We start from the raw sequence: 26225 nt of genomic DNA, 5'->3' as shown, positions 1-26225 counted from the left end.
GTGTGTGTGTGTGTGTGTGTGTGTGTGTGTGTGTGTGTGTGCGCGTGCGTGCGTGCGTGTGTGTGAAGTGAAGAACAAGCCCTCTGAGGTAAGTCATGGTCTGAGTGTTGGTAGGTATCCCCACTCCCACCTCATCCTCATCTCTTCCCCGGGACAACCCTGTCACTATGAGACAGCCTAGCTGTGATTTTCCACCCAGGTTGCATGTCAGAAACCTGTGTGGAGATTTTTAAAGAGCTGTGTCCCTGACCTCACCTCAGATCTAATGAATTTCTGAAGTAATGCCCAAGCTTCTTTTAAAAGCGCCTCTGCTCCATGGGTGATTCTGATGGGTAATCATGCTGGGAATTGCTGTCCTAGCCCGTCTGGTAAGCCACACTTCTGGTCCTACTTTTTTCTTCTTTCCTCTGTCCTGAAACTCACTTGTTTCTCTCCAGCCTGGTGGCTAATAGACCCTTCTGCTCCCCTACTTTCAGGGCAAGTACTGTTGTCTGTGTCATATTATCTGTGTTACCTGTGACCACTGTGGGAACTGTGGCCACTGCATATCAATCCCATTCATACTCAGGCTGGTATGACTCCATGAGGACCCTGCCCTCCCTCTGGGTCACCACATCCTAGTCACAGCTAATATTTATTGAGTACAGACTGCGTGCCACAGTCTGTTCTAATCCCATCAGATACATTAGCTATCTCATTTATTCCTCACAGTAACTCTTTTACCCAGTTTTACAGACAAGGAAACAGGCACATTGAAGTTAAGTGTCAGAGCCTGCATTTGAACTCAGTCACTTTTATTCCAGGGCTCATGCTTTTAACTACTCCACATACTTCCTGTGCCCATCATGCAAGAAAAGGATCCATGAAAATAGCTTGCACAAGTCCCATGTTATTCTAGAAACAGTCATAATTCAGTTCTATGTCAATAGCCCTGTCTCCTTGGGTCCCTTTACAGCACCCTCCCCTAGTGTTCCACCTTCGTCTCTACCAACCACTCCTTTCTGGAATGCTCTTTTGGTTTCTCCTCTGTGTGTCCTTCAAATGTCAGTGCTCTCTAGGGCTCTCTTCTATGCTACTCACTTTCCCATGCAAGCTTGTCTTCAGTGTGGCTTTAAGTGCCACCTGTGTGTCAGTGCCCAAATGTATGTCTCAGCCAGGGCCTTCCTCCAACTCCAAAACCATGTGTCCAGCCACCTGTAGTCTTTCTCCAGTTGGATGTTCACAGGACCAACCTTGAACTCTGCATATACAAAGCTGAACTCCTGCCCATCCTGACCTGACAGCCTTCTCGTGTGTCCCGAGCCACAGTGAAAGACACCAGCATCAACAGCGCAGAACCCTGGGCTCAGCCTCAATGCCTCCTCCTATCACCCCTTCCAGCCTGACACTTGCCATCACCTAAGTCACCCCACCAGCTTCCACACTGGCTTGTCTGCTCCAGTCCCATCCCTCGAATTTGTTTTCCACCTGGTAGCCAGAGTGATCTTGTTAAAATGCAGATCCCATCGAATATCTCTGCTGACTCAAACCCTGTCTTGGCACTCTGTTGTCCTTAGGATAAAGTCCAGACAATTTAGCATGACATCCAAGTCCCCTCAGGATTGGGTGCCGCTCTACTGTTCCCTCTACTGCCCACTTCCCTCCAGCTGTACTGACTAGTTCCAGTTCCTCCAGCAAGACTTGTTGCCTTCTCTTGCCTCTGTCCGCACCATTCTGCCTTCACCTGGCTAGTGTCTGCTCATCCTTCTTGTCACAGCTGAGAAGTCATCTCCTCTAGGTCATCATCTCCTCCTCGACCTGCCAAGTCTGGGTTAAGGGCCCAACCCAAATGTCCTCAAACCAAACCACATTTCCCCCATCACAGTGCTTACCCCTCTGTTGTACCATGTACTTGTCTGTCTCCCTAGACTGTAAGCTCTGTGGGGACAGGGACAGGGGCATGGGCACGGTGTCCTTCCTGGGGCCCAGCACGGTGTCTGGCACAGGACAGGTACAATCACAGCAGACACATTCTACTTCTGAGTTCTGAATGTAGGGAACCTATATTTTTATTTAAAAGGTACTTACTGAACTTTTGAAATTCATAGTCAGTTTTTCCTGGTACTTACCCTCTTGTCAACAAACCTAGTCCTTTTGGACATTGCTTTCCACCCCAAATACATACACATTCTGTTCTTCATTCTCCTTCCTTTTACTACTTGGCATTTAGGCCATGCTATATGAATTGTTTCCCTTTTTCACACTGAAGCTTTCCCAAGTGGGCTTTTTAATGAGGTCCTTGTTTTTTTTCTGAACCTGTTACTAGTTCTCTGCTCCTTGTTCCCTCATGGGAAGCAGACCTAAAGGTCCTTCTCATTCCCTTGATTCTTCTTTGGTCAGTTCCTAAAGAATTATCATTGGTTAAGCTCCTACACTGTACCAGCCTCACTGTTTTGCTACTAAGCCAGCAGGTGTAACTAAGCATGCTGTGGGTGTCCCCAGCAGGGGAATTCAGGCTTACTCCTTGCCTAAGAGAACATGAGTAAATGCTAGAACTGAGAATTAAAGCCAAGATTCAGTGTTGTTTATCAAAAAGTACCATTCATGCAAATTAACTAAATTTCTCCTTCAAACCTATTTCCTTCCCAGATTTTCCAAAGCCTTCGGCTTTTTTTTTTGTTTTAACTTCTTGAAGAGAAAGCCCTTTATAGGGCAGGGCATTAGATTGATTGGTTCTGTTCATCAGAATATTCTGCACTATTAATAATTCGATCTTTTAAATCTAGGCAGTTTTGTGTGCTTTTTTTCAATTAAAATGCTTTCTGTAAAAGAAAAACCTTAAACTGGAGAAGGGAAGTGATGTTTGAGACGAGATACATTTCTGAGGGTAGGGAAGGAGTCAGGAGAAATGCTGTGCCCAGTGAATATAAACCCTACACCCTTTCCCTGAGAAAATCTTCAGTCACATTTATAGTACTCAATCTAAGGGGAAAAAAAAAGATTTCTATAAAAGCAAAGGAGGCTGTGTAGTTTCGAGATTTGTTAGAACAGTCACGTTGTCGTTGTTAGGTGCCATCGAGTCGGTTCCGACTCATAGCGACCTTATAGGACAGAGTAGAACTGCCCCATAGGGTTTCCAAGGAGCAGCTGGTGGATTTGAACTGCTGACCTTTTAGTTAGCAGCCGAGCTCTTAACCACTACACCACCAGGGCTCCAGAATAGTCATAGAAAACACTAATTTCTAGAATTGTAGAATTTTTCAATTAGGAGAGAACTTAGTGATCATCTGTTACATCCCCTTTATTTTGTAGTGAAGCTGAGGCTGATGGAGCTCTGGTTACTTGCTTGTGGTCACACAGATGATAGAGGCTGACCTGGAGGTTGGGCCCAAGTCTCCTGACTCCAAGCCCGGAGGTTTCCTACACAGGAAGAAGAAAGATGGATTTAATCTCATGATCTAAAATATTTTGTCTCTAATGGTAACAGCATATGTTAGAAGATCTATATAATTAACTTTATTGGTGTCTCCATCTGAGTGCTGAACCACTTTTAAAAAATGAGTAAGGCAACGGGAGATCAAAATATCTTAATTACCAATGAGGCTGACATTGGAGAACATGGCTTAAATCTGCCTGATACTGAACCCTAGCGTCAGCTGACTGTCATAGGTTGGTTCCTTAGACATAGGCCTGAATCAGGGCTTCTCGTACAGGTGACTCATTGCAGTAGCTTTCAGAAGGGTAGCAGGATAAGGTAGGGGCATGACCTCAACTGCAGACCAGCCTTAGTCAGAGCCTCTGGGGAGCTCTGGAGCACGAATTGCACCCACTGCAGAGTTGGTTCCTCCCGTGACAAGGGGGCTGCCTTTTTACATCTGCTGTCAGTCCCTGGCTTTGGCTGAGGGCAGTTCTCCAGAGAAGGGGTCAGCTGTGCGGTATTAGCAGACAGCACTCAGAGCGGCTGGGGATGGGCTCACCAGTCTGCTGAGGGGATCTGGATGGGGTACCAGTAGTGTCAATGACACCTCCCTACCCAGTTGTAGGCAGTATTTGGCCACAACAGCCCTGCATACATGTGGGACTGCAGTGCTAAATACAAGCCCTTTTCAGCCAGAGTCCCTTACAAAGGGAAACAGTAATCCTGGTGCCTGGCAGTTAATCACATCTAGGTTCTGGGGACAGTATTACAGCCAATGGATAGCCCCTCACATGAAATAAAGCACTTAGAGAATAAGTGCGCCCCTGCTAACGAAAGTAACGTATTTTCACATTTTGTAAAGACTTTCTTGAAGAGAAGTCCGAGAACACATAACCTGCCCGTTTTAATGAAAGGATGGGATAGAAAAAAATCTCCCAAATATAGACAGCTGCCCTACTGGAACCTGACTTCAGTCCACATCTCCTATTTTTAGTCCTTATCATGTTTATTCATTCCACAAATGATTGCTGAGCACCTACTGTGTGCCATAGAAAAGTACAGCAGGGGAAGAAATGGAAAAAATACTTAATCCTCATGTAGCACACATTCTAGTGGGGGGAGCCAGGCAAGAAGTAAAATCAGAGGAATGTTAAATGACGAGATGTGATATGATGAAAATGATGCCAAGCTGCCAGGAGGTGACAGTGCTGAGGTGAGGGGTTGGTTTGCAAGTTTGATAGGGTGGTCAGGAAAGGCCTTATTGAGATGTTTGAGCAAAGGTAATGAAAAAGGTTGGGGGCAAATGTGCATATCTGGGTGAAGAGGATTCCAGGCAATGAGAGCAACAAACACAAAAGCCCTAAAATGGGAAAAGGCCCACTGTGTTTAAAGAACAGCAAGGAGAGAATAGAAGCAGCTAAGGTCAGAAATGTAATCAGGGGGCAGGGATGCTTGTTTTTACTGAGCAAGATGGGACACCTTTGGAGACTTTTGAGTCCAGGAGTGAGCAGGGAGATGAGGATATAAGAGGAATGACAATCAGAAAAGGTGGTAGAATCAACAGATTGTTGGCATCAGCATCCTGTGGTAAAACTTCAGAGGTGGTGGTTGGAGACAGGGATGCTTGGAATTAAGATTATGGAAGGGTTGTATTGTTGGTAAGGATAAGGTCTAGGCTACGATCATGGGAGTAAGGTAGGTGGGAGGACAAGGTCATTGAAGAAGTTAAGGAGTTGAGAGGTCAGGGTATTGAAAGGCTCACCTGTGTGGATACTGAAATCATCCAAGAATGACCTGAGTTTTGTTGGAGAAAATAACAGTGACCTGCAGTTTGTGGATAACTCCAACAAGTAGGGGAAGTGGGTAGTAGAGTAAAATATTCTAATTGATTTATGCAACATTTGATAATGATAGCCCCTTTCTCATTTAAAATTGTTTTTCTTCTGCAGTACTGTTCTCTAGTTTTTCTATCTTGTGGCTATTCTTCTTAGTCCATAACTTAGTTCTCCGTTTCAGCCTGCCCCTTAAATATCAGTTCTTTGTTCCCTTTTTGCCACTGCTCTTTTCTCAAATATTACAGTGAAACCTTGTGAGAGCCAGAACTCAACGGGACTGCTTTGTTTTTCTGGGTCTTACAAGTTTTCCACATTTGACAGGGCAGAAAACTATTCTGTTGCTTGTTTTAGTGGAAACTACAGTAAAACCTGTGAAAGCCAGAACCTGTGTAAGGCGGAAACCTGCTAGAGAAGGAAAACTCAAATATTTTCCATTTAATAATTAATGTTTGATCATAATATTAATTTCAAGTATTGTCAATAATGTCCTGAAACTCTAATATTTTGGCATTCACACCACTACCCTGGTTCTCAACGCTAGCATTATTTGTATACAGTGCTTCTCAGTAAATGCTTGCTGATTCCTCTGTAGCTGTATTCATTAGCTTGTTAGAGAAAGTGCCGCATATTGAGGGTCTTAGGACTGGGGAGTAGAGGTTTCCAGGCAGGGAGTATGGTATATACAAAGACATGGAAGTAAAACATACAAGAAGTAAGCACATTCAGGTACTGGGGTAGCTCTGTATGGCTGCCATTTCCAGGACTGGTGATAAATTCAGAGGGGAGGATGGACAGTGATGAAGTCATGAAGGGCCTTGTTTGCCTTACTGAGGAGTTAGGAGGTTTATCTTGAAGGCAAGAGAGATGCTTTGAAAGATCTCTACAAGCAAGTGACCTGATCAGTGTGACAGATGCATTAAGGAGGGTTGAGATTGGAAGTAGAGAGACTAGTTAAGGAGCTGTTACAACAATGCAAATGACGAGGGCCTTTACTGTAGTGGTGCAGACAGGAAAGAGATCTAAGTGCCTGGGTGGATTGTGATGCTCGTCACTGAATAGGTACTAAAGAGGAGAAACACGTTTGGAGACGAGCTAGTTATGGACAAGTTGGGACCTCTAAATGGAGATTTCCATTAGGCAGTTGGAGACATGTGACAGGAGATGCAAAAATCTGTTTATTTGCCATAAAAATGTTAAGGACATTGTCCCATTTCTTCCCTTGGTATCCTTTTTACAACTCTCCTAGCCTAGTCAGCCTACCACCAGCAGGGCTAAATCCATAGCCTGAATTCATTGTAACCAGGAAGACAACACACCAGAACTGTGAGGCATCTCACCAAACAAAGGAAAAGATAGTTGTAGGGTTCCAGGGAAGAGTGGAAGAGTCCTCAAGAGACTCTTATACATCAAATCCACACATATAAATGATTCTAGAATGTAAATCACTTAAGTCACTTATACAATTTATATTGAATAGTTATTCAAATTAAAATTTAAATGAAGCAAAGCAGAGCTGTATATGTACAGGTCATCATCAAGTCTAGTCTGAGAAGTGGACCCAGGGTGCCATTTTCTACAAAGCCAGGATTAATGTTGAATGTCATGTTCAGAGATCCTTATTTGAAGTTCTGCACCTGGGTTGGAAATCAAGGCTACCTCTCTGTGTGAAAGTGACAGAGATCCTCCAGGCAAGAGTAGGATTGATGGTCAGTATCAATCACAGATGTAATTTCAAACAGCAAATTTCTGATGGTTTGTGATTTGAGAGAATATGGTTCTCAGTGAGTAAGAAAGCAGTTTTCACTCAGAGAAGAGGTCCATTATGACACTCCATGGCTGTAGTGTGTTTTTGGGAGAAAATGTTTAGTTGGTAGCAGGTTTTATCTGTGTCTGTTATCCCAATTTAGATAAATGGCAGAGCTGACTTTTACATTCTCAGTCCAAACTAATTTTTACTTTCTCAAGCCCCACTGAAATAGTTAAGAATCAAATCTTTTCAAAGCTTTTAATAATAAGTGTTTTCTATTCTGACAATGAAAATTCACAGTATTCTGCCTTTGCCTTGTCTGCAGAGAAGTTTTGGTATGGAAATCATGACAATTTTTATGGTTGGCACATGTGCATTTTTCTTGGTCTTGCTTTTCTACTCATGATTTTACTACTTTAAAATACTTCAGATTCCCTATGGAAAAGAGAATATAAATGAAAATAATAAAACAAAGGCTTTAATTTATTGTAGCTTTGCCACTTACCTAGTCATAGTTCATAAATATAACTTTTAACTGTGCATGTATCCTTAAATGTGTATTTCTGGATGAGCTAACTTGACAAAAATGTTATGGCTAATAATTTATAAAATTTATTAAAGTGACAGTTGATAAGAACAATTCATAGAGTCTTTTTAAGTCATGAAGTCTTATGATTTATCTGAGAGGATCTATGAACTCTATGAAGTTGTACAGAAGGTTTTACATGTCTAAGCACATGTATATTTCTTGAGAAGGTTCATAGGTTACATCAAATTTTCAAGAAGATCTGTGACCTAAAAGATCTTCCTTAGGAGACCCTTATGTATCAAATCCACTGAATAAAATGATTCTATGATACAAATCACGTAAGCCACTTAAACAATTTATATTGAATAATTTGTTTAAATATGTGCTTTTGGTAATCTAAGTTGTAAAACTTGCCCTTATTTCAAATGTTTTTTCTCAACAGATAAAATATTTTGATAAAAGAAGAGACTACTTAAAATTCAAAGAAAAATTTGAAGCAGGACAATTCCAGCCTTCAAAAACAACTGTAAATTCCTAGGCTGCTCCTGAACATTTCACAAAGGTTGAAACTGTTCTTTCTGGACATTCAAAAATGCTCCCTTGACCTTGGGGCAATAGTAAATATCAGTACTGTTTGAATCATGGTAAATGTCAATACTTGTTCCTTATCCACAACTCTTAATAAGTAAAATGGTCAAATAACAGAGGATTCCACCATTCAGACTATGAAGAACTGAAATAAAGTGTGTAAAATATGCGTAGTTTTAATTTCATAAGAAACCTATATTTTAAGAAAAAAAAGCCTCTCATAAAAACATAGTATTTTATTGTTAGAGGCTGGGTAGTAGGCAAATATGATAGATATAGACGGATGCTGTCTTAGGCTGGGTTCTCTAGAGAAGCAAAACCAGTGAAGCATATGAATATATAGAGAGACTCATATCAAGGAAATGGGTCGTATGGTTGTAGAGGCTGGAAAGTCCCAAGTCCGTGGGTCAGGCTGGAGGCTTCTCCTGACTCAGGTAGCTGCAGGGGCTGGTAAACCCAAGATCAGCAGGTTAGACGGCAGGCCTCTGGTGCACAGGTTATGGAGGCTGACGAATCTCAACATTGGCAAGTAAACTGCTAGTTTAAGTCCGAAGAACCAGATGTGAAATGAAAGGAGCCAACTACAGGATCCAGAGCAAGCAAAAGCCGGCAAGCTTTGCCAGAAAGTCTATCTATATTGGATGCAAGCCACACTCCCAAGGAAACTCCTTTTCAGCTGATTGGCTGCTCATAACAGATCTCATCATGGAGGTGATTACATCATTACATAGCTGCCAAACCACATCATAACTACCAAACCACTGAGAATCATGGCCTAGCCAAGTTGACATACAATCTTAACCATCACAGATGCTAATAAGAGTAAGCTGTCATTGTGTGTTCCTGGGAGTCAGCATTTTCATATAGGGACTGAAAATTGAGGATGAGAAGAAACTTGAACTTAAAATGTACAAGTAACATAATACCAAAACCAAACCTGTTGCTGTCAAGTCAATTCTGACTTACAGCGACCCTCTAGGACAGAGCAGAACTGCTCCCATACAGTTTCCAGGGAGTGGCTAGTGGATTTGAACTTGAATTTTGGCTAACAGCCAAAATTTAAACCAAAGGTATGTTAAAAAATAATACTCAAAAAAAGCATAGCTAATATCCTCAATGTTGAGAAAATGAATGCTTTCTTCCTAAAGTTGGTTAACAAGGTAAGGATGTGCCCTCTCACTACTCCTATTCAACAATGTACTGGAAGCCATAGCCAGTGCAGTAATGCAAGAAGGAAATAAAACATAAATGGGCAAGGAATAAAACTGGTCTATTTGCAGAAAATATTGTTATCTTTGTAGAAAATCCCAAGTATTGATAAAAATAGCTTCTAGAACTAATAAGTGAGTTTTAGAAAGGTTGCAGTTATTCTCATATACTAACAATGAGCTGTAATTTGAATTTTAATACCGAAGGAAAAAAGAATACTTAGATACAAATTTAACAAAATAAGTGCAGGATCCATATATTGAGAATACAAAACATTTGAAATAAGATGTAATTAAATGGAGAGAGTTATTGTGTTCATAGAAGGCTCAATATTGTTGATTTTATTAAAATCCCCCCCAATTTGATACATGGATTCAGTGTAATCCCACTTAAAATCCCAGCAAGCTTTTTTGTAGATACTGACAAGCTAATACTAAAATTTAAATGGAGGCTCAAAGGAACTAAAATAGTCAAAATAATTCGATAAAGAACAAAGTTGGAGGATTCAAATTACATCATTTGAAGACTTACTATAAAGCTTCAGCAATCAAGACAGTATGGTATTGGCAAAGGATGGTCACATAGTTCAATGGAATGGAACAGAACATCTAGAAATAGACCCACACAAATATAGTCAACTGAGTTTGGACAAAGGTGCAAAGGCATTTCAATGGAGAGAGGTTAGTCTTTTCAGCGAATGGTGCTGGAAAAATTGGATGTCCATACACACAAAATGAACCTTGGCATATACCTCCTACCTTATACAAAAATTCTAATATTAAATATATACTCAGCAATCCCACTCCTAGGTGTTTCACCAAATGAACTGAAAACTTATGTTCATACAAAAACCTGTACATGAATGTTTAAAGAAGTTTTATTCATAATAGCCAAAATTGGAAACAACCCAGAAGCCCTTCAACAGACGAATGAATAAACTGGTATATCCACAATGAAATACTACTCAGCAGTAAAAAGAAATGAACTTCTGATTCATGAAACAACATGGATTATTCTTAAATGTATTTTGGTACATGAAAGAAGCACCAGACCCAAAAGGCTACGTATTATATGCTTCCATTTATATGATCCTGGAAAAAGCAAAAGTACAGGATACAAAACAAATCAGTGGTTGACAGCAGTTGGGGATGAGGAAAGCAGCTGACTACAAAGGGGCTGCAGAAAGCAAATTTTTAGGTTGATGAAACTTCTCTATGTATTGGTGGATCCATGAGTATGTATTTGTCAAATCCCACAGAATTGTACACTATAAAGAGTGACTTTTATTGTATGCACCTTAAAAAAAAACAAAAAAACCAAGATACTGGAAGATTGCAGTGTGGGATGTACATTGTGAAAAGTGATCTAACTATATTATAAATATATGGCATAACCTCATTGAAAGGTATGGGTAAGAAAGGGGCCGACCTAAATAACTTGGGAAAACAATGTTTGACTGGATCCTATAAAGCTAACGACAAAAAGAACTGAACACAAGTTGGTAAATTTCTATCTCACAGGGATATGTTTTAGCAATTCTGACTCCATGTATTCTAGTGTTGTACAAATCACCAAATATATTATGGTGAATAAGAACCATGTTTCTCACTGTCAGAAAAAGCAGCCCCAAATATGTAAAAGATGAATGTTAGAATGAACCCTGTAGTGTTGGATTAATGTCAGAGAAATCAGTAAGAACTCTTATTTAACATATCTATATAGGGTCACTATGAATCAGCATTGATTTGACAGCAGTGGGTTTTTTTTGTTTGGATACACTGGATATATTTGTAAATACAGACATAGATATGTGTGCATACATGGGCTAGTATACATAAAAATATTTCATAGCTCTGTCCACTGAGAGGACACAGAAGCAGTGACACTGTAGTAGCAATGCACACATCTAGCACCCAGATCTTGGTTTCTAAATACCATTCTCCAATAAAAGGAACCAGTCTCCTCGGAGAAATGCCTGATTCTAGAACTGGAGTTGGAAAAATAAAAATGAGCCTTGAGCATCTTGTAGAGCTAGAAAGTAAAGAAGTGCTTGAAGAAAAAGAAGAATGGGAACATGTCAAAAAGACACAAAAGCCACCATCCATACTGATACAAACAGGTGACTGAGTAAGGAACAAGTCTTCCTTACAGAAGAATTCCAATAATAGGTGTAGAAGAAATGAGGGAAATAGGATATCACCATTAGACTACTACAGTAATAATTACTACAGGCAATATCCACTGATGAATACTAAAACTAATGGGCAAAACAGTTAAGGAAAAACAGGATATTTGCACAGCCTCCAAGTATCTTCTCCGAAATATTTATTGTTATGGTGGTTTTAACAGGTCCACAAATTCTTTGCTACTCCTCCCTTCAAGAGGTGGAGCGTATTTTCCTTAACCTTGAGTGCACGCTGGACTTAGTGACTCTTCTAACAAACTGATTGTTACAAAGAACGTGGTACACACTACCTTAACCAAACGGTCAACATAGGAAGTCAAGGGTACCATGTTACCCTCTGATACGATCTGATGAGAAGGGCACTTCACCTCTCTAGTATTGTTCTAAAAGCCCATAACCTCAGACTGTTCATGACAAAACATCAGACAAACCCAAATGAAGGGACATTTATAAAGCAGTTAACCAGTACTCTTTAAAAATGTCAAAGTTACACATTCCATTTCCTCCTTCTATACCTGACTCTCCTCCTTCCTCTGTTGCTCCAGGCAAACAGAGACCAATTGTTGAATGGCTGCTTGCAAGCTTTTAAGACCCCAAACCAAAACAAAAAACCTGTTGCCGTCAATTCCGACTCCCAAGCACTACACAATGAACTAGGAGGTAGAACAGAAGAACTAAATATATTAGGCCAATTAACCAGGATGTCCCATGAAACCATGAACCTAAACCTCCAAACCAAGGAACCAAATCCCATGAGGTGTTTGGCTGTATATAAACACCCTCAGCAGTTACTTTTTCTTTGTTGTAAATAAAGGTATCAACTTTTGCCAATTCAGCTTTTTATAGGTATACAACTTATCAACAGCAATTACATTAATCAGCTGTGAAACCCTGTCCTTAATGCTATTTTTCCATCACTGTAATCTGAATGTCAGTACTCCATAAGCAATAACCCCTCTATTTCCCCTCCCTCCTGCCCTGGTAACCACTAATAAACCACTAAGAACATTTGCCTGTTCTTGTCTTTTTATGTAAGTGACATTATACAGTTGCCTAATTGCATCTTTGGCCATGAGACCAGAAGAACTGGATGGTGCCCAACTACCATTGAACATTTTGATCAACTATTGTATAGAAGAATACTAATCAAAAGGGGGAAAATGCAAAACAATTTCAAGTTCTCATAGATTCTAGACTTTCTGGAGCCATGGAAGGTAGATGAACCCCTGAAACTATTACCCTGAGATAATCTTTAAACCTTAAACCAAAAAATAACCCCTTATGTCTTCTTAAAACCAAACAATAGCTTAACTAGTAAAGAATGTCTGCCTTGAGCACTGTGCTCTTTCAAGATCGATCTATACAGGATCAAATTGACAACAGCAATTCGAAAGATTAGGTAGGAACCTTAGGGGGCAGTAAGTTTATGTTAATGAAGGAGGAACAACTCAGAATAGGAGGGTAAAAATGATTACACAACTCTAGGAATGTAATCAATGTCACTGAATTGTACATGTAGAAAATATTGATATAGGTTCTTCTGTGTATACTCTCAACAAAAACTAAAAATTTTTTTTCAAAGTCATAAAAGATAAGGAAAGACTGCGATCTGTCAGAGACTGGAGGAGACTAAAGAGACAATGCAATGTACTTCCTGAATCTGATACTGGGCCAGGGAAAGGATATTAGTGGAAAATGGGAAATCCAAATAAAGTCTGCAATTTAGTGAACAGTACCTTACTGATGTTAATTTCTTAGTTCTGATAAAGGTACCATGATTACATAAGATACTAACATTCGGGAAACCTAGGTGAAGGGTATATGAAAACTTCATGTAGTATTTTTTGCAGCTGTTCTGCAAGACTAAAATGATTTCAAAATAAAAGTACTGAAGAAAAATATATACAGGTAATGAACTCTGAAATTTAAATATTATTGAAAGTGATCCAGGCATAACTGAAGTTCATTGCTGGATGGTGATAAATGGTTATTATTAAACGATGAAGTAATCCCAATATGAAACAAAAATATCAAAGGAATAAAAGCAGTAAATCAGAATTCATGGGTTTCATTCTTACTTTCTATATATAGATATACAAGAGCAATTCAACTCCTTTGGGTTCATTTTTACAGTTATCGAAGTTATATTATACTCTAACAAAATGATTTATTTCTAACCACTATTTAAACTCTTGGGGCAAAGGTTGTATATGAAAAATTTCATAAAAACTTAATTATGGCCAAGTTCGTATCTTTAACAAATAAAGCTTGAATTGTACATAAAGCATGATGAACTTTATGGGAAGGCTGGCTCAGCATCTTGCCAAGTATATGTATGCTCTGTGGGAATAAGTAGATATAAAGCAGCAAAAATAGGCTGATGACTCCTTCATTCTGAACTTTTACCTCAACCTCACCATGTTTCCTTATGACTTAAGGGTGTGGGTGTTTATAGATAACAGATGCTTTAATTCTGCCTCATTTTTATGATAGTCCATGTGATGGTTAAAATTGTGTGTCAACTTGGCTGGGCCATGATTCTCAGTGTTTATATGTGATCACCCCCATGATAGGATCTGCTGTGAGTAGCCAGTCAGTTGAAAGGAGTTTCCTTGGGCATGTGGCCTGCATCCGAATGTAAGTGGACGTTCTGGCTTTTGCCTGCTCTGGATCCTGCAGCTGCCTGCTGTTCATCTGACCTCTGGTTCTTGGGACTTGAGCTAGCAGCTTATCTGCTGATCTTGGGATTCATTGATCTTCACAGCCTGTGAGCAAGAGCCCTGCTCTCCAACCTGCCTATCTTGGGTTCACTAGCCCCTGCAGCTACGTGAATCAGGAGAAGCCTTGCGATCTTGCCTCATGATCTTGGGATTCATCGACCTTCACAGCCTGTGAACAAGAGCCCGCCGCTCTGACCTGCGATCTGGGGTTCGCCAGCCCCTGTGGCTATGTGAGTCAGGAGAAGCCTCTATCCTGATTCATGGACTTGGGACATTCCAGCCTCTACGATCGTGTGAGCCGTTTCATTGATATAAATCTCTCTATATATATCTACATGCTTTACTGGTTTTGCTTCTCTACAGAACCCACCCTAAGACAGTCCACATCTCTAACAATACTAGTTTCTAAAAAGATGTTATCCTTTTAAATACACAGTTTTATTTATATGATTGCTTAAATTTTTCATTAAAGAAGCAATATAATTTAAAAGTTTTTATTTAGGGGGCAATAATACAGTAATATATTTAAGGCACATGAAAAAATTTGGCATTCAATCCCAAGAAAAAAATACAAATTATTCCAGTAAGCTTTCAGAATCTATTTCATTAGTCCAAATAGTTTTTAAAAAAATTGTTTCAATAGCACCAAAAATTCATCTCCAATAAGGCATGGATGTGCTCTCTCTGGTCTCAGTGCTTGAGCAGCTGCTGCCTTGTGTATTCCCAAATCAGCAGTGCTCCACTCACATGGACATTAAGCGAGCGGATGATGCCCCGTTGAGGAATTTCCACGCAAACATCCAACTGCTGGATCAGATTTGCTGGAATTCCTTCACGTTCATTTCTGATAAAGAAAAACGGGGGAAAAACAGTTGATTTTCTTGTAATAAGTCAGTTTCCCTTTAGGTATTCTAAATGTTATTGGAAGAGACAGCTTAACAAAATTAAATAAGTCTGTGGTACCGAAAAATAAATAAGACTAAAAAGGATTTATGGTTCAATTCTGTGTTCACCTAACCATCTGACAAAGGTGAGATAAATCAAAAGTAGGAATGCTTTCCATAAATGTTACAAGTCAAGACAGCAGCTATAATATCAGGAGTCTAGGTAAATTGTAAAACAGGTAAAATTGTCTAGACTGAGAACTCAGAGAATATACATGCACAAGAGAATTTCCTTACCCCAACAAGAGGAGAGATTTCTCAGGAAAGCAGTATTGAGTTAGGTCTAAACTTTTGGCAGTTTGTTCCACACCAATGATAGTATAACCTTCTGCTTTTTTCTGCTGCAGATAATCAATCAGCTGAGATGGTTTTACCTTCACATTAGTTTAAAAAGAGCAGAATATTAAATCATTCATATTTAATGCTTGGAGTAAAGTCAGACTTTTAAAGGAACTTTTATTAAACCAAGCTTGTTAAATAAAAATCTTTTCAGAGAAAAAAGAACTGTACACTACAAAAAGGAATTCTACTAACATCATATAAATGTATAAAAATTATTCCTAAATCAAGAATAAGCTGCAACAGGACACATTTTACAGAAAAGAATAAATCCAGCATTGTTGATGACATCTAAAAGTACAAAAATGTGAAAGACAGTAAAATAGAATAACAGCAGTAGGCTATATCTTATTTTTAACTATCATTTTAAAATATTTAAGGCTGGACTACTATAAATTACTAGCAAATGATTGATACTTGAAGATAGAATACTACAAAAATTTTTAGTAATACAGCAAGTCAAATTATATCTAATAAATTATTTTCTACCCACCTCCACTAAAGGAAGCCACTGTTCTGCTGAAACACTGAGGTGCTGAAACTGTTTATCGCTGATACAGTGAAGACTGCCAACAACGAGCACTGAGGCCCCAAATATCTCACAGGTCCGGCATAATCCTATACAGAACAAATGGAAATTTAGATTGTTTTCCAATATAACGCTAAATTCATTATGCCCTAAATATTCTTCTGCATTTTTCCCCAAATGTGGGGGAAAAGCCAAAAACTGACAGTGGATTAAAATTTTTAGGATCAAAAGATTTTAAGCAAGTTCCCTGGAAAATTATAATTTTACCTCCTAAGTTGGTTGGTTTATCAATGAGTGAGCCCACTACAATCAGTCTACCAACTGACTTTCCAAGTTTGGCGGCACGATCCTGAAACTCTAGCTCCAGTTCTAAATCTGGAACATTATTTTTCCATGGGTTAATCTTCTTCTGAACATCAGTCCACTCCGATTGGTTATCTGCTTCACCTGAGTTAGAACCTGAGAAGGAAAAATAAAATAATCATATATATATATTTGTTGCTAGTTGCTGTTGAGTTGATTCTGACTCATGGTAACCCCAAGGGTGCAGAGTAGAACTGCTCCATAAGGTTTTCAAGACTGTGACTTTTTGGAAGCAGATCACCAGGCCTGTCTTCTGAGGTGCCTCTGGGTGGGTTCAAACTGCCAACCTTTCAACTAGTAGTCGAGCACTTAACCATTTGCGCCACCCACAGACTCACATATATATATACGTGTGTGTCTGTATTAGTTTTTAAATAGGTTCAAATGATAGTTTGGAATGAGATTCATCACATTAACTAAAGAACTTTGCCTGGATTTTGACACACCTGCCATTTTCAATATTAATTTTAAGTTTTCAAGTTCAGCTCTACTAACCAATATACATTTCATAAGAATCTAAGATGTACATTTTTTTTCACATTTTTGCATATCTGAAATTAGGAAGCATCTTAGAATCAATATCATGGCTTGGCAGCATTTTTTCCTTATAGATATATAAAATAATGGTGTATCTTACAAACAGTAGAGTGTGAGATTGTGATTTACTATAAAAATATGATATTCCTGAAATATTTAAAAAATTATCGTACCTTAAATTATTTTACAAGTACTTAGGAAACTTTTTTAAAAAGGAAGGATATTCTACCATTGTCTCAGGAAACATCTAGCTCAACTGGCACAACATAGCTTATAAGTAGAATGTAGAACATTTTCTTTATAATGTTATATATAAAGAAAATGTTCTACATTCTACTTTGGTGAGCAGTGTCTGAGGTCTTAAAAGCCTGTGAGTGGCCATCTAAGATACTCCACTGGTCTCACCCCATCGGGAGCAAGGGAGATTGAAGAAAACTAAAGATATGAGGGAAAGATTAGTCCAAAGGGCTAATGGACCACAACTACCACAGCCTCCACCAGACTGAGTCCAGCAAAACTAGATGGTGCCCGGCTACCACCACTGACTGCTCTGACAGGGATCACAATAGAGGGTCCCAAACAGAGCTGGAGAAAAATATAGAACAAAATTCTAACTCACTAAAATAGACCAGACTTACTGGTCTGACAGAGACTGAAGAAAACACTGAGAGGATGGCCCCAGACACCCTTTTAGCTCAGTACTGAAGTCACTCCTGAGGTTCACCCCTCAGCCAAAGATTAGACAGGCCCATGAAACAAAATGAGACTAAAGGGGCACACCAGCCCAGGGGCAAGGACGAGAAGGCAAGAGGGGACAGGAAAGCTGGTGACTGGGAACCCAAGGTTGACAAGGGAGACTGCTGACATGTCATGGGGTTGGTAACCAATGTCACAAAACAATATGTGTACTAACTGTTTAATAAGAAGCTGGTTTGTTCTGTAAACCTTTATCTAAAGTATAATAGTAATTAAAAAATAAAAAGGGAAGGATATTCTATACAGCAATTATTTCTTCACTAATTTGGTAAGTATAAATAATGTTATAATTAACCTACACAATTACAGTGTTTTGATCTTTGTAATACAGAACTGAGACTGACATAAGAGAAAATTCATTCCTGTACTTCCTGGACTCTTACTCCTGACTCACTCCAGACTGCTGACTGAAAAACGCTTGACTGCCTATACAATAAGACACATTCCCAGCCCACAAGGTGCACTTTGTTTACTGGGGATAGAATAGACATGCAAATAATTATAGCACAGTATAATGGTAAGGGTATGCTCACACAGAAAATGAGTTATTACTATCTGGGGGAGGGGGACCAAAGAGTAAAACCCAGAAAGGCTCAAAGGAAGGCAAGATAAAGTTTGCAAAGCAGACCATGTGGGGAAAGAGCAATGCTGACAGTAGATACAGCATGTGCACAAGGGCAGGACATGGAAGGACAATAATGTGGCAACAGCAAGGACTTTGGTGTAGGAATGGAAGGAGACAGGCTCAGAGCAGATCATAATGGCTTTGTATATAATAATAAAGAATTTATTCTACAGATGGTGGTGTTAGTTGCCATGAAGTTGGCTCTGACTCATGGCGATCTTATGTGTAACAGAACAAAGTGTTGCCCAGTCCTGCACCATCCTCATGATCATCGATTGGTATGTTTGAGTCCACTGGTGCGGCCACTGTGTCAATCCAGCTCACTGAAGGTTTCCCTCACTTTGACTGACCCTCTACTTTATCAGACACAATGTCCTTTTCTAGTGATCAGTCTTTCCTGATGACATGTCCAAAGTAAGCAAGATGAAGTCTTGCCATCCTTGCTTCTAAGGAGCATTCTGGTTGTATTTCTTCTAAGACTGATTAGTTTCTTCTTCTGGTGATCCACAGTATATTCAATATTCTTCGCCAATACCACAGTTCAGATGCATCGATCCTCTGCCTTCCTTTTTTATCGTCCAGCTTTCACATGCACATGAGGCGATAGAAAAGACCAGAACTTGGGTCAGCCACACCTTAGTCATCAAAGTGACATCTTTGCTTTTTTAAACTTTAAAGAGGTCTTTTGCAGCAGATTTGCCCAATGCAATATGTCATTTGATTTCTTGACTGCTGTTTCCATGGACACTGAGTGTTGATCCAAGTAGAATGAAATCACTGACAACTTCAATTGTTTCTCCATTTACCATGATGTTGTTTATCAGTCCAATTGTGAGGATTTTCATTTTCTTCACATTCCAGTGTTAACCATACTGATGGCCGTACGTAGTCTTTGACCTGCATCATTCAGTGCTTCAATTCTTTATTTCAGGCAAGGAAGGTTGTGTCTTATGCGTATGGCAGGTTATTAGTAAGTCTTCCTCCAATGCTGATGCCGTGTTCTTCTTCAAATAGTCCAGCTTCTTGGATTATTTGTTCAGCATACAGATAAAAGTAAGGTGAAAGGATACAACCCTGCCGCACATAAGAAGGAAAATAACTACTGGTTTTGTGTTTTAGAAAAATCCCTCCTCAAAGTGATGTGATGATATATTGGGGTTGGAAAACCATCAAGAGGCTTTTGCACTAGTCCAGGCGAAGACAATGAGAACGTAAGTCAGTGCAAGATGGGCTAAGGAAAATAATGACTTCTATAATAACTTCGTGGCACTATTCAGTTTAGATATGTTGAGTTTAGAGAGCTTATGAAATATATGAGTGTGAATGTCCAACAGTCTCTCAGGAAAGAGCCTGGGCAAGAGATAAGGAAATGAAAGTTACAGTTGGATAGGTAAGGATTTCAAGTTGTAGGAACTAATAAAAGTGTTCAAGGAGAACATGCAGATTGAGAAGAAAACAAAACCAATGAAAAAACTTCAGGAGGATACTAACATTTAAGCCTCAGCATAAAAAAACCTATGGGAATGTTCCTCTCTTTACCAAAAACAAATGAAACAAACAGAAGCACCTCCCTAGTCTTTTCCCCATTCTCATATCTCTGCTCCACTCCATGGCTGAACTCAAAATAGCTGTCCATATATGTTGTCTCTATTTGCTCTCCCCCCAGTCTCCACTCAGCCCATTCCAGTCACGGTTTCCTAACTACACAAATAAAATGGCTATGTCACCTCTTTTGCTTCTACATCTTCACATTTGCTATTCACTATTCTGGAAAGCTCTTCCCCTAGATCTTTGCTTAACTCGCTCTCTCACCTCATTCACGTCTGTTAATGTCAACTCCTTAGAAAGGTCTTTCTAACCATTTGTCACTATCTCTTCACCCTGCTTTATGGTTTTTGAAAATGGTACTTTTACTACTTGACATTATATATGTTTGTTTACGATTATCTCCTCCACAAGAATGTAAGCTCCATAGGGCAGTGACTGTCTAATGCCTAGCATATTAGAGATAATAAATAAACATCCGCTGAATAAATGATTAAATAAATTTAAGGCAATATGTCTTAAAATGTGTGAATGAACCATCTAGAGTGCTTGATAAAAAATATACTTTCCTAGAGCCTCCTCCAGACATACTGAATCTAAGGGTAAGACCTAGGAATCTGCACTTTTAACAAGTTATCCAAGAGATTCTTGAAAACATTAAAGTTTTAGAGAAATGCAAATATAAGTAGCAAGTGGGAGAAGGGGAACTCATAAAGGAGAGTGAGAGGAGTGAGATTTAGCAGGAAAATCAGGATAGCAAAAGACTAGCAAATAAATGCCTCAGAAAGGTCAGGTATGGAAAGAAGAGGTAAATGTCCATTTAGATTTTGTAACTCAAAGGAAAATGGTAGTTTTCTGAAAAATTTTAATGTCTTTCATCAAATTTGGGGAAATTCTGGCCATTATTTCTTCAAATATTCTTTCTGCCCCTTTCCCTCTTCTACTTCTGGCACTCCCATAATGTGTATATTGGTCAGTTTGATGGTGTCCCACAGATCCCTTAAGCTCTGTTCACTTTATTCTTTTTTCTTTCCACTTCTAAGACTGGATAATTTCAATTGTCCTATCTTCAAGTTTGCCAATTCTGTCTTCTACCTGTTTAAATCTGCTATTAAACTCCTCCAGTGAATTTTTCATTTCAGTTGTACTTTTCACCTCCGTATTTTCTACTTGATTGCTTTTCATAATTTCTGTCTCTTTACTGAGATTCTCATTTAGTTCATACATTGTTTTTCTAGTTTCCTTTAGTTCTCTGTCCGTGGTTTCCTTAGCTCTTTGAGTATATTTTAGACAGTTGATTTAAAATCTTTGTCTAGTATGTCCAATGTCTGGGCTTCCTTAGGGATGGTTTCTCTTACTCTTTTTCCTTTGAATGGGCTATAATTTGTATGTCTGTGATTTTTTGTTGAAAACTGGACATTCAAATATTATAATGTGGTAACTCTGGAAATCAAATTCTCCCCCTTTGCCAGGTTTGCTATTCTTGATTGCTGAAGGCTTAGTTAGCTTTTGTTCAGCCAGTGTTTTGACTGAGGTTTCCTTGAATGCCAGGAGTTGTTTTTTTTTTTCTTTAAAAAAAAAAAAACTCTCCTAGTTAAGTCTTTACAGACTTGCTCAGTGTTAGTATGTCCAATGTCTCGGCTTCCTCAGGGACGATTTCCATCCATTTATATTCTTCCTTTGAATGGGCCATAGTTACCTTTTCTTTGTATGCCTCTGGTTTTTTGCTGAAAACTGGACATTCAAATATTATAATGCAAGAACTCTAGAAATCAGATTCTCCCTTTTCCCCAGGGTTTCTGTCCTTGATTGTTGAAGGCTTAACTTGTGTTCAGCCAATGTTTTGACTCTGAATGCGAGGAGCTTTAAAAAAATAAATAACACCTCTCCTAGTTTCCGCAGATTGGCTCAGTGCTGGGACACTTCTTTAACACTTAGCCAGGCCATTTATAGTTCTGCCTCAGCCATCACATCCTGCGTGCACTGGGACTATAGCTCAGCCAGTGGTGAAAGCTTAGGGTCTTCTCAGGTCTTTTCTGAGCATGTACACTGCTTTGGACATGCATGTGGCTTTCTAAATTCCCCACTATACACAAGCACTTTTGAATGCCCTCATTTCCCAAAGACTCTCTTCCAGGTTTTTCTTCCCAGGCTTTAGGCAGTATATTGTATGTTTCAACTACAATCTTTTGCCCCAAGTGGCTGTGGGTTTTTCAATCACCTTACAGTGTTTTCCAGCAATATCTACCACTTCTCCACCCTGAGTAGGTTTGGAGTTAGATGAAACTTAGATGAGTGCTTTGCATTAGTCCTTCAGGTAGCATCCAGATAGAACAGACAAACACAATTACTTGCAAATAAGGCTTGCTATGTTCCTTCCAGAACCAGAAATCAGGATCCCACAATGGGAACAGAGATGCCATCCTGAAGATTGCTGCCAAGACAGGGAAGGGGTGGAGTAAGGGCAAATAAAAGCACCACAAACTTTCCTACTGTTTTTGAGTTGCCTTTTTCTTGATTCAGCATTCACTTGGTTGCTGTACACCTTTGACTCTTCTGCAGAGTTCTGACAAAGCTAGTTTTGATAGTTTCTGATTGTCTTCTTGATGTGTCTTTGGTGGGATGAGAGTTTGGAGCTGCCTACTCTGCCATTTTGCTGATACCACTCTGCCCTCTCGTCTAACTTTACCGACTAAATTTAAACTGTGTGGTCAATAAATGTGTACCTTCTTAAATCTATAATCTTTAAACAAATATACAGGGGGAGAGCAATGAATATTAATTAACAATAATATTTAAAAGGAAAGAGAAGCTACTTTATGAAAAACAGATCAAGTTCTCTTCTTCGCTTTTTACAGCAAAGCTAACTTTTCAAGTGAAAGTATTAATCAAAATTATATCACATTTTTTTCGATGGCTTTTCTCTAAGTGGAGGACCGGAATTCACCACATCAGTGAAAAAGTTATATTATCAACTTTCTGTTCTAATTAACAAATCAAGAAGCCTGATCAAGTCAACAAGAGGAAAAAAAATAAAAACTGTTTTTACCTATGTCCTGCTGAGACCAGTCACCTGGTTTTAGTTCACAGAGTTGAGTCTGAGAAAGGTACCACTGAAATCCTGCATCAAAAGGAATGTCAGTGAATCTGGCAAATTTATCAATGGCAATCCATTCATCTTCAATAAGGCCTGAAAGGCGTGGAAGGATGTAAAATATGGTCTGAAAAAAGAATTGTAAAATCTAATTTTTCCTTTAAAAATAACAAAGAAATCCATGATAATACATTCAAAATACAACTTAAACCAGCCCAAAAGCAATGATAAGAAGGCAGGAATGGACAGGAGAACTGTACAAATGGAAACAGGGAACCTGGGGTGGAGAAGGGGAGAGTGTTGACATATCATGGGGTTGGCAACCATGTCACAAAACAATTTGTGTATTAACTATTTAATGAGAAACTAATCTGCTATGTAAACTTTCATCTAAATAATAATAAACAAATAGAATACAACTTATTACTACTGACATATTCTCCCAATCTATCATATCTAATCAAATTACATACTTTCATTTATATCTTGTAGCAACTTTCTGTATATATTTCTCATCTTCTCTAAAAAAATTAGAGGATTAATTTAGGAAATCCCTGAGAGCAGACAGATCTTCCACTCCTGTGTTCCTAAGTGCATGTAATACAGCACCACACACATAGTATAGGCTCTTAATTAAAATATATATATATATTTCGGAATTAATCATTAATAATGTTGGGGAAGGTTCAGACAAATGCAATTCACTAATAACAAAACACCTCCATAACCTATCAAGTTCAAACTCTTTTGATGTCACATCTTTTACTTTTGCTGTCTTTAGACAAATTTATAATCTGAATTTTGGCTTGACTATATATAATGGGCCCTGGTGGCGTAGTGGTTAAGATCTATGGCTGCTAACCAATTGTTTGGCAGTTCAAATCCACCAGCCACTCCTTGGAAACCCTACGGGGCAGTTCTACTCTCTCTGTAGGGTCACTATGAGTCGAAATCAACTCGATGGCAACGGTTTTTTTTTTTTTTTTTTAACTTAGTAATTACATAAACAATCCTTCTTTCCTTTTCCCCACTAAAAGAAAACCAAGAACCAGAAAATGGCCAAAGGGGAAGAGGTACAGAAGAGGCAGAAGCACAAGTAGGCAATTTAAAAATGAAATAACAAGCAACTTAAAACAATGTGCACGTCTTTTAGAATAAGTATGATTTTCTTTATGATTGCAACTAAATGTTTATTAAGTATCCAGGATACTAGATCAAGCTCTAAGTATATAAAGACACAGTTCTTGTGAGCCATTAACTTTCCTTATTGTATTTACACATGTAATTATGATACTGATCATTAATGGAGAATAAAGAATATATGAGAGTGAGGTAGTCAAGGGAAGGGACAAGAGAAAGAGGGAAGTGAAGGACTTACTACTGCTGGAGAACTGAATAGAAAAAAGTTGACTGAACACTAGATAGTTATTAAAGGAGTCCTTCAGAAAGATGTCAAACAAAGCATTCTGGATGCTGAAGAACACAGAGCAGAGCATGTTAAAGTATTTGTTCTATTTTCAAAACTAACAGTTGAGAAAAATCCTCAATAATATTTGCACTGAAGCAACAGAAAATACATGTTAATATCCTATGATGTATATCTCATGATGTACATATACCCGTATTAAAAAGAAAAGGCTAACTTATTAGTAATCCACCAAAAAACCTGCTTACACATAGTAGCTACAGTTTCTGATACTCCCAAGTTCTTTAGAGGTGCTATTCTGGGTCAAATGTTTCAAATTCAAAGGCAGAACATTATAATTATAGTTGAAACAGGGAGAAAGTAATGTAATTTACATAAATTTTAGCAATTTATACATTAAATTTTACAGTAAATTAAATGAAATAATTTACATATTAATTATGTTTATGGTTCTTAAAATTATATAAGCACATTCTGTTACCATCCAGAACCTAAAAAAATGCAATTAACAAGAGTAGATCTTTTTGTTCTTTCATTAACAATGAGCTTCATTACAACAAAATCTCACCTGCACAAATGTTTTCACCCATTTCCTTTTTATGTCAGAACAGATTTCTGTTTAGAGTTAAATATTCCCTTCCAGTGTTTACAAGCCAGACACTGCCTGAGAAATAGAAAGTGAAAATGACTAGCCAATTTTCACTGCTTAAGAGTGAAATGCAAGCAAGTCATCTGCATAGTGACAAAATTAAACTTTGAGCTTTAAAATGTTAAGGTGATGTTTGTAAGCAAAGAAAAAAATTAACCTAGTTACAACCCTTCAGCAATCAGGGCAGTAAAGGGAGCTCAGGGTTAAAGACACATTAGAGAATTTATAAATGATATTCTCTACTCACCTCCAGACAATAATCCTTAAGTGGGTGAAATGTTGCAAAAAAGAAATGCTCTTGAATGCGCTGCCAATTCTTCTTGGCATTCCTGAGGATTAAAAATCTAGTATGAGGTGCAGGCAAGTGAAACAACTCTGGTTAGGGGGCAAATCAATTTGCTATCTTGAAGAGGTGCTGTAGAATTTAGAATGGAAAATTGTGTAAATTTTATACTAAGATTTATACACCAATATCTCTAATATCAACATACTTACAAACAATAAGTTTCTTTTTTTTCAGATTCATAGGGTTATTTTGTTATTAAATTTCACATTTTTAAATGAAACTCAAAGAGAAATTAAATAACTCTGTCAAAGTCATACAAAAAACAATGGTTCAATTAAGATGAAACCCAGGTCTCTGAGCTTTAAGTACAAGGATCAGTGTAGAAGAGTGTGCAGTTGGAAACGAACTTTAGGCTTGGGATCAAGGAAAAATAATTGGAATCAAAAAGAGGTTGATGACTAACCATGATGGGGAAGATCTCATGGAACAGTGTCCCAGATATACAACCTATATGACTTGGGGGGAAGGATTCTTAAAAGGAACTACATGAGAAATCTTGGGTTGGAATCCTTGAGTCTCTCTCTGGCAGCAGACCCTTTATTTCAGGAGAGAAAATTACTACAGAAGTCACCTTTTCTACTTTCATACAACATGTAGCCAAAACGTACCAACTTTCATCAACCAAATTCAATACAAGCAGGACTTAAAATTCTTAACCCAAGTTATTGAAGTTTTAAAAGGCAAAAGAGGTAGGGATTAAAATTTATAAAATACAACATTCAGGTTTCACTTTAAATTCATGATCATCCATCAAAAGCTGAGCAGCTATTTCAAGACATTTTTCCTGATGAGATCATTCTCCCACTCTGGCCAAGGTATCTTCTTCACTCATGCAAGTTTCTGTTCCCTCTCCTCACCTCTC

General features: G+C 38.5%; 2 protein-coding genes across 7 annotated transcripts in view; one reads left to right on the top strand and one right to left on the bottom strand.

Annotated features, from left to right (window-relative positions):
* Nucleotides 1-8734, top strand: part of LOC101348249 (cytochrome c oxidase assembly factor 6 homolog) — an 11584-nt gene extending 2850 nt beyond the window's left edge. For all 3 annotated transcript variants that reach the window (XM_023728021.1, XM_023728022.1, XM_004372934.2), the window contains one exon: nt 7951-8734. In XM_023728021.1, the coding sequence (XP_023583789.1) occupies nt 7951-8046 (96 nt within the window). In that variant the 3' untranslated portion in view covers nt 8047-8734. The remainder of the gene's footprint in view (nt 1-7950) is intronic.
* A 5981-nt stretch (nt 8735-14715) lies between these two features.
* Nucleotides 14716-26225, bottom strand: part of TARBP1 (TAR (HIV-1) RNA binding protein 1) — a 92653-nt gene continuing 81143 nt past the window's right edge. For 2 of the 4 annotated variants that reach the window (XM_023728018.1, XM_023728019.1), the window contains 6 exons: nt 25265-25346; nt 22898-23069; nt 16290-16481; nt 15987-16111; nt 15392-15528; nt 14716-15054 (listed from right to left, as the gene is read on the bottom strand). In XM_023728018.1, the coding sequence (XP_023583786.1) occupies nt 14901-15054; nt 15392-15528; nt 15987-16111; nt 16290-16481; nt 22898-23069; nt 25265-25346 (862 nt within the window). In that variant the 3' untranslated portion in view covers nt 14716-14900. Of the gene's footprint in view, nt 15055-15391; nt 15529-15986; nt 16112-16289; nt 16482-22897; nt 23070-24083; nt 25033-25264; nt 25347-26225 lie in introns of those variants that run through there. The other 2 variants (XR_002823476.1, XM_023728020.1) reach the window with 2 other exon arrangements.

The sequence above is a fragment of the Trichechus manatus genome, unplaced genomic scaffold (assembly GCF_000243295.1).
Source record: "Trichechus manatus latirostris isolate Lorelei unplaced genomic scaffold, TriManLat1.0 scaffold00021, whole genome shotgun sequence".
Classification (NCBI taxonomy): Eukaryota; Metazoa; Chordata; class Mammalia; order Sirenia; family Trichechidae; genus Trichechus; species Trichechus manatus.
This window is presented reverse-complemented; position numbering and strand designations above follow the sequence as displayed.